This window comes from Myotis nattereri (genome assembly GCF_964212035.1).
Source record: "Myotis nattereri genome assembly, chromosome: X".
In the NCBI taxonomy this organism is placed as follows: Eukaryota; Metazoa; Chordata; class Mammalia; order Chiroptera; family Vespertilionidae; genus Myotis; species Myotis nattereri.
This window is the reverse complement of record NC_138078.1, coordinates 48,376,555-48,389,176: the sequence shown is the minus strand read 5'-3', so window position 1 is coordinate 48,389,176 and position 12,622 is coordinate 48,376,555. Positions and strand designations below refer to the sequence as shown.

The 12,622-nt window shown below is 40.8% G+C and overlaps 1 protein-coding gene across 1 annotated transcript in view; it reads left to right on the top strand.

Moving 5' to 3' along the window:
• The window catches only part of OPHN1 (oligophrenin 1), a 629,793-nt gene that overhangs the window by 306,351 nt on the left and 310,820 nt on the right, over positions 1-12,622 (top strand). Inside the window, exons 9-10 of the mRNA XM_081080828.1 lie at positions 7,007-7,136; positions 11,001-11,101. Coding sequence (XP_080936954.1) covers positions 7,007-7,136; positions 11,001-11,101 — 231 coding nt within the window. The remainder of the gene's footprint in view (positions 1-7,006; positions 7,137-11,000; positions 11,102-12,622) is intronic.

Below are 12,622 nucleotides of genomic sequence, written 5' to 3'. Positions count from 1 at the left end.
TCTATCCCAGATCAGAGCTCAGTTATTGGCTTGTTTATGCACAGGTTTTATGCTACTTCCCTGCTTATCAATCAAGACACTCTCATTGTGGGTTTTATTGCCATGAATGCCCATTTCCCCCTCTCTCCCTTTTTTCACTACATATTACTAGAGTTAACTAGATTATTTTTAAAGGTTTTCTCCACTTTCTTCCCCATGTTGGCCCTTATAGATGGGCATAGGTACAGCCTTGTCTTTCTTGCCACATTTTTTTCTTTTTATCTTTATTGTTCAGATTATAACATTTGTTCCTCATTTTTCCCCCCATAACTCCCCGCCACCCGGTTCCCACCCCACCCTCCGCCCTCACTCCCCACCCACTGTCCTCATCCATAGGTGTACAATTTTTGTCCAGTCTCTTCCCGCATCCCCCTCACTCCTTTCCCCTCCAAGGATAGTCAGTCCACTCCCTTTCTATGCCCCTGATTCTATTATAATCACCAGTTCATTCTGTTCATCAGATTATTCACTTGATTTTCAGATTCACTTGTTGATAGATGTGTATTTCTTGTTCATAATGTGTATCTTTACCTGTTTCTTCTTCTTCCTCTTCTTAAAGGATACCTTTCAGCATTTCATATAATACTGGTTTGGTGGTGATGAACGCCTTTAGCTTTTTCTTATCTGTGAAGCTCTTTATCTGACCTTCAATTCTGAATGATAGCTTTGCTGGATAAAGTAATCTTGGTTGTAGGTTCTTGGCATTCATCACTTTGAATATTTCTTGCCACTCCCTTCTGGTCTGCAAAGTTTCTGTTGAGAAATCAGCTGACAGTCATATGGGTGTTCCCTTGTAGGTAACTGACTTTCTTTCTCTTGCTGCTTTTAAGATTCTTTCTTTGTCTTTTGCTCTTGGCATTTTAATTATAATGTGTCTTGGTGTGGTCCTCTTTGGATTCTTTTTGTTTGGGGTTCTCTGTGCTTCCTGGACTTGTAAGTCTATTTCTTCCACCAGGTAGGGGAAGTTTTCTGTCATTATTTCTTCAAATGGGTTTTCAATATCTTTCTCTCTTTCTTCTTCTGGAACCCTTATAATTCGGATGTTGGTACGCTTGAAGCTGTCCCAGAGGCTCCATACACTATCTTCGTACTTTTGGATTCTTTTTTCATTTTGCTTTTTTGGTTGGGACTTTTTTGCTTCTTTCTATTTCAAATCATTGACTTGATTCCTGCGATCCTTTAGTCTGCTGTTGGGAGTCTGTATAATATTCTTTATTTCAGTCAGTGTACGCTTAATTTCTAGTTGGTCCTTGATCACAACCTCGAGGGTCTCATTAGATTTCTTGTAGGTCTCATTAAGTTTATCAGCAGTTTATAGAAAATTCTTGAAAAAACTTAAAAGTGTGGTTTTGAACTCTATATCCAGTAGTTTGCTTTCTTCCATTTCTGTCATTTGTGTCCTTTTTCTTTATCTCCGCATTTTTTATGCTTCCCTGTGTTGACAAAGTGGTTTTCTGTGCTTAGTGTCCTCTAGGGCTCAGTGGTTCAGCCTCCCCAAGTACCTGAGGAGGACACTCTTGGTGCTCCCCCCTGTGGCCTTTGTGCACATTCTCGTTGTAGTTAAGCCTTGATTGTTGTAGGTATCACTGGGAGGAATTGACCTCCAGGCCAATTGGCTGTGAGAATCAGCTGTGTCTGCATTGGGATAACTTCTGTGCTGGAGACACCCCTCCGGGGCAAGACTTGCTTCAATGGGGCTTTGGTGCTCACTGAGTCTGCCCCCTGAGTGTGTCCTTTATGGCTCCATGGAGCTGCAAACTGGATGGTCCCACTCTGACCTCTGGGTACACTGGCTCCTGGATCTCTAGGGAGGTGACAATCTAGCCTCTGCCTTAGGCTATCCAGCAAAAGCCTCCCTGCAGGGCTTGGGTGGGGCGGGTCTCATGGGATCAACTGGGTGGGGCTAGCAGTTATGGCTGCTCTCAGAGGCCCCACTTCTCAGTGTCTTGGCAATTCTGGAAGCCCCTCCGAGAGAAAGCTGCTCTCGAGTTCCGACCGATGCCAGACAGTCCCGCTTCTCCCATCTGAGTCTGGGTCCCCAGAAACTCGCCCAGAACTGGAGCTCAGAGCCTGAGACTCCCTCCCGATTGAAAACGACAACCGCGCTCTCAGCCGCTAGCCCACTCCATGTGTGCCTCCGTACTTTAGTATTTTACTTCTGTATTGCGCCTCCTCTGAGTCTCAGTATGCTTTTTTCTTTCCTTCTAGTTGTAGAATTTCCACTCTGCCAGCCTTCCTGTGGTTCTGGATCATGTCCATTCCGTCTTTTAGTTGTATTTATGAAGTGGTTGTGCGAGGCAGCAAACTCCGGTGTTTACCTATCCCGCCATCTTGTTTTTTTTTTCCCATATTTTTTCTTATTTATTTATTCATTTAATGAAGCTTGTGGATATAATGAATATGTATGGTGTGCCAGGCATTGTAACATGCCTCATACAATGAGGAATGGTAATTTTTATGTCTTCAATGAATATACAGTCTCTTGGTGGAGAGAGACATAACCACAGATAACTCATAATGCCTTTTGATAAATGCTATAATAAAATTAAGACCAAAAATTTCAAAGATGCACAGAGAGTTTAACAATTGACCAACTAGTATAGTAAAAGAAGGCATCACTGAGGCAGTGACTTTGAACTAGTTGTTTCATTACATGAAATTTATAGGTGTGTTTTTAGATGAAAATGGTAAGTGGCAGTGGAAATAAATTTTGACTTGTTTGTTTAGGAGGATCCTGACATACAGTTGCTATTGTTGTTGTTATTCTTTTTGGAGACTCTCATTACTGGGTAATTTCCTTCATCAGAATGTGAGAGCCCTTATCTTCTTCTGATTTACAAAGTATTCCTATAACCAAGTTAATCATTGAAATCTTCCTTCAAATATAACTTGATAAGTATGAGTTTTAGAAGCCTTTGCATTAATATATATGGTTAACTCATTTAGAGGACAGTGACTAGAATGAGTCCAACTAGATAGGGTAGCTCAGATCACCTTTGTCACTGTCATTTGATAAGATTTTTAAAAAATTTTTTTTTTATTGTTGAAAGTATTACAGATGTCCCCTTTGTTTGTGTTTTACTTTTTCACATTGACCCCCTCCACCCCATACCCTCCCCTTCCAGGCATTCACCGCTCTATTGTCTGTCCTTGGGTGATGAGTACATGCATATAATTTCCCCAGTTAATCACTTCTCTTCCATCTTCCCTCTGAAATTTGTCAGTCTGTTCCATGCTTCTATTTATCTGGTTTTATTTTATTCATAAGTTTATTTTGTTTATTAGATTCCACATATGAGTGAGATCATGTGATACTTTGAATATTTCATGCCACTTCCTTCTGGCCTGAAGTGTTTCTATTGAGAAGTCAGCTGACAGTCTAATGGGAGCTTCCTTGTAGGTAACTTTGCCTCTCATTTGCAGCTTTTAAGATTCTTTCTTTGTCTTTAATGTTTGCCATTTTAATTAATATGTGCCTAGGTGTGGGTCTTTTGGGGTTCAACTTGTTGGGACTCTCTGTGTTTCTTGAACTTAAGTGACTTTTTCTTTCTCCAATTTAGGGAAATTTTCTGCCATTCTTTCTTTGAACAGGTCCTCTATTCCTTTCCCAAGATTCTGCTCCTTCTGGTACCCCTATAAGGCAAATATTGTTATGTTTCATGTTGTCCCAAAGCTCCCTTAGAGTCCCTCTTGCTTTAAAATTCTTTTTTCCCCATTTGCTTGTGTGAATGGATTTGTTGTTTTTTTCTACATTATCTTCTCATTTGCTGATTCAGTCCTCAGCTTCTTCTAGTCTACTGTTGAATCCTTCTAGGGTGTTCTTTATTTCAGCCATGTCATTCCTCATTTCCAATTGATTCTTATTTATTTTTACAACCTCTCTTTTCATGTTTGTGTAGCTCTCATTAAGACCCTTATAGTTCTCATTATGTTGCTTGTAGGTCTAACTGAATTGTTTGACCACTCTTATCACCATTACTCTGAATTCTTTATCTGATAAATTATTTACCTCCATTTCATTTAATTCATTTTCTGGCAATTTCTCCTTTTCTTTCATATCTTTGTCTCCCCATTTTTGCTATCCCTTTGTTTCTGTTTCTCTGTGTTAGATCAAACTGCTGTGCCTCCCAGATTGTATGGGTGGTCTTATGTAGTAGATATTTTGTGGTACCTAGTGGTGTGGTCTCTTAGATCTCCTGAGCTGGGTCCTCTAGGAATTCCCCTTGTTTGAGTTATTTGGGTTCTCATGTTGTAATTGGGTCTTGAATGTTATTATCCTGTTCGTGGATGGAGTCTCCTCTCAGGCTGGCTGGCTATGTGGCTCACCCCAACCACATCTTGTGAGCTGTCATGGAGATGCTGACCGAACAGAATAAAATATAACCAAACAAAACACAAAACAGAAGAAATAAAACAAAAATGCACACAAGACCCCTACAGCACCAACAAAAGCAATGACCAGAAAATAGAGAATTACAAAAGAGAAAAGAGAGCAATAATGATAGAAAAAAAGAAAGAAAAATTATGAGGAGAAAATAAAACAAAGCAAACAAACAAAGCACAAACAAACAAACAAAAAACAACCAAAAAAGGGAGTATGGAATATGTAGATGCAGAGCTGAAATAAAGAAAATAAGAATAAAGAATTAGGGCAATAGAGGAAAGAAAATGGTTTAAAATAAAGGAGGGTGGTAAATGAAAATAAAATACAAGAAACAATTTGAAATGTAAATTAGAGGAAAAAGCAGACTGACCTAAAACAAGGAAAAAATAAGATGAGAAATCAGGAGAAAAAGAAAAGAGAGAATGAAAAGAGAAAAAAAAATAGTAAAAAAAAAAAAAGAAAAAAGTTGAGTAGGAAAAGGGAAGAGGAAAATTAGATATATGAAGGAAAAAAATGGAGACTAGAATAATAATCAATAAATCAGATAAAGCAGATAGATAAAGATAAATTTTAGAAGGGAAAAAAGAAAAGAGAAGACAAAAGGGAGAAATAAAAAGTGAAGTGCCATTCGTTTTAGCCAAGTTTAGTGTCCCATGGGAGCTCTCTTTGGATCCCACCCTTCTGTCTGCCAATTCTGGGCTCCTGTGAGGTACTTGAGTGCTAACCACTGTCAGGAACTGACCTGCTTTGGCTTTCAGCAACCTGCTTGAAACTCCAAGTGATCCACATATGCACCATTTGTGTCTGTCTCCTCCGTAGGCCTTGGCTGCATACAGGAGGGGCCAATCTGCCCTCTAAGAGGTTTGTTAGCAGCATAGGATGTAGGGCTGAGTCAGCAAACTTTTCCTGGTTCCCTGGGCTCCACCTCTGCCTGCCTTTGCCTGCTATCCAGATGTCAATCTTAATCACTCAAAACTCTGTTTCTGAAAAGGCTCTAGATAGGGGAGGTGCTGTTTAGTTTTCAGGGAATGTGGTAGGTGTGTTTCTCAGTCCCAGAGCCTCCGTGAGTGGCCCAAAATATTACTCTGCCCTTGACTAGGCAGAGATCCTTGTATGGAGACTAGCGGGGTTGGCTGGAAACCTGGAGTTTTTATCAGCTCTTCTGTGCAGGGATAGTAACCAGTTTGGTTCCTGCATAGTGGAGTGGGTGGCCCCTCCTGTAATCCAGTCACCGATGCTCCTGAGATTGTTCAAACCCCTAGGCTTGGCCTTTGCTTTTGTTTCCTCTGAAAAGGTCAAAATGTAGGATCTGGCATGCAGGGATCCTGATGGTGGAACACGTGTATCACCTAGGGCAGGTTTTTTTTTTTTTTTCTTTTTCTTTTTTTCCTGCCATGTGGCTACTGGGAGCAGCTAGTTCCTCTCAGCAAAAATGGCCCTTTAGTTTTCGGGGCCTACAACGAAATACTTCTGGCTGCTGCTTTTCCACATCTCCCTGTAATGCTTCTACCCAGCCTCTCCTTAGGCACCTGAAGTCCACACCTCCCTCCCTGCACCAAAGTCTCAAGTGAGTAGCTGCAAATGAATACTCCTGTGCTCTGAGGTTAACAAACAGCAACAACAAAAAACAACGGAATGAAAGAGGCTTTCTCTCCAACTGACTCAGGTTTACCTACTCCAGATTCCATTGCAGCCAGCAACCCTGCCACCTTTCATGGCTGGATGTTATGTGGGCCTCGAATCTTGGCTCTGGTGCTCTGGGCTGTGGATACCAGCCTGAGTTCGGAGCCTCTATCTTCTGAGGGAACAGACACTCCTGTAACCCAGTGCTCCTTCCTCTCTCGCCCCGCTGGCCTGCTGCCCCTGGGAACTGGGTCAGCTCCTCTTGTGACCTCACCCTTCCTACATGTCTCCACGTGTTTTCTGTCCTTGATATAAGTCGCCTCCTCAGCTGGACCTCAATTGGTAATTCCAGATGAATGCGCTCCAAATTAGTTGGATTTCCTGTATGGCCTTGGTGCACGACAGGTCTACCTGTTCGATCGCCATTTTTTTTTTCCTCATTTGACAATCTTGAGATTAAATGCTAAGGACCTCTAATGATTTTTATATCCACATTTCAAACTGTATTTTGCCACTGTGTTTTAGTTTTGAATTTTTAGAATATTACTTCTTACCATTAGCTTTTTGTTATTCATGGTTATGAAAACATAGGTTTTCTGTTCACCTATCTTCAAAGAAAGCACCCTCTTATACATTTTATTCTAATGTTCAGAATTTATATCAGAGTTCAGTAGGCAGTAACTTTACTTGAGGCAGAAGTTAGAAGTTGCTCTCTTGGTGAAGCAGTCGTCAGTCTCATGCTCAGAATTCTAAGAACCCTTATTTATTTCAGTCTTATATGATTCCTATTAGAAAAAAAATCTCCAAAATGTGATTTTATGGGTACATTGCTATTTATGTTGCTGTGTTGTAACATATGATAAGAGCCAAGAAAACTCTGGGCCTCTGACCAAAAATTGCTTATTGATGATGATGATGATGATGATGATGATGATGATGATGATGATAATGTCTTGACAGACAAGAAATCATTTCTCCAGTACTCGAGAAGAGATGGAAGAACTTAAGAAAAGGATGAAAGAGGCTCCCCAGACCTGCAAACTTCCAGGACAGCCAACAATTGAAGGCTATCTCTATACCCAAGAGAAATGTAAGTGGAAATAGAGGATACCCACTGGTTTTAAGTAGGCAAGCACCTACTGCTTCTTCACCCTTCTAAACTTCAGGCATCAGTAATGATCACAGACCTGAGAACTATACCTCTTTGGAAAGAAGTCTTGGACTAGTGAAAATAAAAAGGAAGGATAAATTAGAGGGGAAAGTTAAGGAATTGTTTTCCAAAGGCTCTGGGATAATAAGACCTCAGGTTTTCTCTGAGATTCAAAATGGGGATTGTTAATTGTTTAGTCATTTTAATGACTCTTTTACTGGGGCAAAAAGGGAGATAGGGCAACGGAGGCAGAAAAATAATATTTATTATACCTACTAGGTGCTTTAAGTACTGCATCTCATTTAATCTTTGAAACCATTTTGTCGGAGACATTTTTCACATGAGACTACTGAGGCGTAGAGATATCAATAGTTGAAAGTCAGCGAACTGTCAAGTAGCAGCCTACGAGTAAACTCATATGTACGAAAAGTCAAAACCTATGCTCCTACCTCCATACTTTGTAACTTCCACTGCCTTAGGATTACATGGTTGCCCATAAAACACTAAATAAGCATTGTGATTTCAGTGGGCAAGGCAATTGTTCACTAATAGCCAAGGAAAATGTGTTAACTTATCCATTCACCAAACATTGCAGATGATTCAAGTTTTCCTGCCTCCTAAATTACATTATGGAAACATGTGTATACTGTTTGATTTTCCTTATGAACTATGACCTAATGCCTGTAAAGCCTGTGATTTTATTCCCTTCCCAGAATTATTCTACCTGGAGAGTAGGCAAAAGAGGCTACCCAGAGGTTACCAGTGGCATAAACCACTGCAATACACAAAGCATAATATCGTAGCAGTGATGTTATTTTGCTTTTCCTCCCTTAGAGCAATTAGTTTGATGGTTTTCAAAGATGTGGTCTTCCATTTGTCAGATTCATTCCTTCAACTCTGCATTGAAGGATTTCTCAGTCTCAGCACTATTGACATTTTGGGATCGGTAATTCTTTGTTCTGAGGGGGGCATACTATGTATTATAGGATGTTTAGCAGCATCTCTCCCCATTTATTTTAATAAAACTCCCTAGGTGTGATAATCTGAAATGTCTTTAGATGTTGCCAACTGTCCCCTGAGAGGCAAAATTGCCTCTGGCTATGAACCACTGTAATATTATAAAAGAAGTATAGAATAATGGGTTTCTAATCTTGGCTCTAATACTATTTAGCTATATGATCCTTCTATGTCCCCATTTTCTAATTTGTCAAATAGATATGGCATTGCTACTCAGTTGAATGTATGCTTACTGAGCATCCTTTTTCCCAGATAATATTCAGTGCATTAGGCATACAAAAAAATGAAAAACCTTCATTTTTGCCCTCAACAAGTACACAGTTTGATGAGGAAGATGGAAAAGCATGTTAATAATTATAATGAAATGCATTGAGCATATATATAAGGGATATCTATAACAATAAGAGAGTAATATGCTAATTAGACTGGACGTCCTTACAGACAACCTTCCAGATGAAGCCAGGACTGTGAGGTAAGCCTGTGTCCTGGGTGCGTGCCGGTGGCCGAAGGGAAACCCGCATCCCGGTGCTGGAGGGAATCCTGGGTCCTGGGTGCCAGAGGGAAGCTGGTGCCAGCAGCAGGGGGCAGGAAGGCCTACTTTTGCATGGATTTTGTGCATTGGGCCTCTAGTATGTATGTATATATCTATACATACTAGAGTCCCGATGCATGAAGATTTGTGCAAGAATGGGCCTTCCTTTCCCTGGCTGCCAGCACTGCCTTTGCTCTGGCCTGGAGCCACCTTTCTGCCTTCCCACGCTGCCCAGAGGCCTGGAGCATTTGGGGCGTTGCAGAACACCCCCCGGTTGCTCGGCGCCTGTATATGCAAAGCAACACACCATCTTTGTTGGGTTAATTTGCATGCTCACTCCTGATTGGCTGGTGGGTGTCACAAAGGTACAGTCAATTTGCATCTTTCTCTTTTATTTGTGTGTGTGTGTGTGTGTGTGTGTGTGTGTGTGTGTGTGTATGACTCTCACTGAGAAAGTTATGTTCGAATTTGAGCTTGAATTATGAGTGGAATCCTGACATGTAAAGAAAAAGGGAAATAGAACTCCAGGTGTATACCACTGCATGAATAAAGGCACAGAGGTGTGTGAGGATATAGTTTATATGTAGAGTCTTAATTTGCCAAATATTGTCCTGGTTTATATCTGTTGTCCTTATGTAATTAAAAGTGGTGCCCCATTCACTCTTAAATATATTTTGAATATGGATGGTAAATTATATGGCCACATATTTATTTGGTAACTGAAAGTAATTCAATGAGACTGGAACACAGATAAAATTAGAAAAGGCAACGTTGAAACAGCAAATATGATCATAACATGAAGAGCTTTGTGGGCCAACCTAAGGAGTTTTCAGATAATGGAAAAATCATGGGTGGTTTATAATGAGAAGAATAACAGAGATATATAGTTAAAGTATTCCTCTAACAAAAGAGTAGAGAATGGACTAGAAAGAATGGACTAGAACAGAGATGGGGGAAACCAAAGAGAAGGCCACTGAAATAATTACTTGGAAAAATTATGATTAATTTTGCTTGAAATATCTTATAAAACATGAAAAAGATAAGTCAGCAATAGGGTGTGGGACTAATTTAGTTCTAGAAGAGATGGAGACTATGAGACTGCTGAAAGACAGACATTTAGGGGATAGAATGGGCAGAACCCAACCACCAATTAAATGGGGCACATTACAGGGAAGTAGGAACATTGCCAAAGTTCTTGAGGATTTCTCAGTCAAGTAGGGAAATCAGACACGAAAACATAAAGCTTTAATACAATGTTGAAAACACAAATGACTTCCTCTTGTCAGTTCTCTGATTTAGTTCCTATCATTAACTTGTGCTCTAGAAAGGCAAATAATATAATAAATGAGACAATGATTTTTATATAATAAAAAGGTAATATGCAAATTAACCCTCACACCCTTACAAGATGACTGCCTATGACCAGGCCAGCAGAGGGGTTAGTGAGGGATGACCAAATGACTGAACAAGCAGTCTGTATGTAGTAACCAGGCCGGCAGGGGTGTTAGTGTGGGATGACCAAACAACTGAGCAAGCAGGCTGCATAGGGTGACGAGGCCGGCAAGGGGGTTAGTAAGGGATGACCAAATGACTGAACAAGCAGGCTGCATGGGACAATCAGGCCGTGAGGTGGGTGGCAGTTAGGGGTGACCAGGCCGGTGGGGGGGGGTGCAGTTGGAGGTGACCAGGCCAGCAGGGGGGAAGATGGGGGTGATTAGGTTGACAAGGGGGCAGTGAGGGCAGCTAGGCTGGCAGGCGGGGCCGTTGAGGTCAACCAGGCCGGCATGGGGTGCAGTCAGGGGTGACCAAGCTGGCAGAGGGGGGCAGTTGGGGGCGACCAGGCTGGCAGGGGGGCATAAACTGGCAGTTGGACATCCCCCAAGGGGTCCCTGATTGGAGAGGATGCAGGCTGGACTGAGGATACCCCCCCACCCCTGCACAAATTTCGTGCACCGGACCTCTAGTAATATCATAAAAAGCCACTTTGTATTGAATGTCTGTTGATGATAAGGTTCCAGCTTATACAATAAGATGTGTAGTGGCAGCATTCATAGGGAACATGGCAAGGTGTATGATTTGGAGCAAGACAGAGCAGATGTGGAAAGAGTTGATAAGGTTTCTGATTTCCATATGTATAGGGGTAGATCTGGAGCATGACCCTGAAGGCCAAGGTGTACACAGCTTCCATCTTGGGGTCGGACTGACCATGCAGCCAAAAAATTAATTTGTTATCTCACCTTTGCCTATCTTTCTAGGGGCTTTGGGAATATCCTGGGTGAAATACTACTGCCAGTATGAGAAAGAGACCAAAACACTCACCATGACGCCAATGGAGCAGAAGCCAGGTGCTAAGCAGGTCAGTTCTTCATGGTGCCACATTTTTTGCAATGCATCTGTGACTACATCTCAGAAGAGAGTATATGTTGACTTAGTGTCAAAGAACCAAATCCATCACTATCATGTGAAGCCATGGCTTCATATGTTCTCTTTGGGCCAGATACATCTCAGTTGAGCAAAAGATCTCTGTTAATTATGTCAGGCCTTTGGAAAGTGCCTCTACTTTTTCATACCATTTACTAAATTATTACAACTGCCTGTCACATTATACAAAGAAAATTTGCAAAAGTATGGATGAATTTTGAGTGGAGAATATATCTTACTTTTAAGAAGGCTCTATTATAGGATTCCTTTAAATAACAAGAGTTGAAAATATAAATAATTTACCAAAATTCCTTTTTAACAGAGTTAGTCTGTTGTATAAACCTATTGGAATAACCTATTCTTCACAGTCTATGTAATAATACTCAAATATCTTTAAGCAGTTAATGCCTCTTCTCATGCCCTCCAAATTTTCCTCCACTCTCCAAAGTGGCAAAGGACTTTAACACACTCAGAACATAATTTACTCATCTGGAAAGACCTGATATGCTATGTTATGTATGTTAAGTTAGACCATAGAGCTAAAACTTTGATTCTGTCATCTCACTTTTGCCTACCTTTGCAGGAGTTTTGGGAACACACAAACACACACACAAACACACACACACACACACACACACTCATACTCCAGGATTTCTTTTTCTTTTTTACAGTAACTTTATTTATTTATTTTTTTAATTTTGTTTTATTGCTTAAAGTATTACAAATAGTATTATATATGTCTCCTTTTTTTCCCCCTTCTTGACATTCCCCCATCTTCCCCTACTCCCAGTATCTTATGTCCATTGGTTATGCTTATATGCATGCATACAAGTCCTTCGGTTGATCTCTTACCCTCTCCCTCCTGCCCCCCAACCCTCCCCAGCCTTCCCACTGTAGTTTGATAGTCTGTTCAATGCTGCTCTGCCTCTGTATCTATCTTTGTTCATTGGTTTATACTGGTCTTTATTATCCATAAATGAGTGAGATCATGTGGTATTGTTCTTTCATTGACTGGCTTATTTCACTTAGCATAATGCTCTCCAGTTCCATCCAGGCTGTTGCAAACGGTAAGAATTCCTTCTTTTTTACAGCAATGTAGTATTCCATTGTGTAGATGTACCACAGTTTTCTAATCCATTCATCTGTTGATGGGCACTTAGGCTGTTTCCAAATCTTAGCTATGGTAAATTGTGCTGCTATGAAAATAGGGATGCATATATCCTTTCTGATTGGTGTTTCTGGTTTCTTGGTATATATTCCTAGAAGTGGGATCACTGGGTCAAATGGAAGTTCCATTTTTAACTTTTTGAGGAAACTCCATACTGTCTTCCATAGTGGCTGCACCAGTCTGCATTCCCACCAGCAGTGCACAAGAGTTCCCTTTTCTCTGCATCCTCTCCAGCACTTGTCGTTTGTTGAAATGTTGATGATAGCCATTCTGACAGGTGTGAGATGG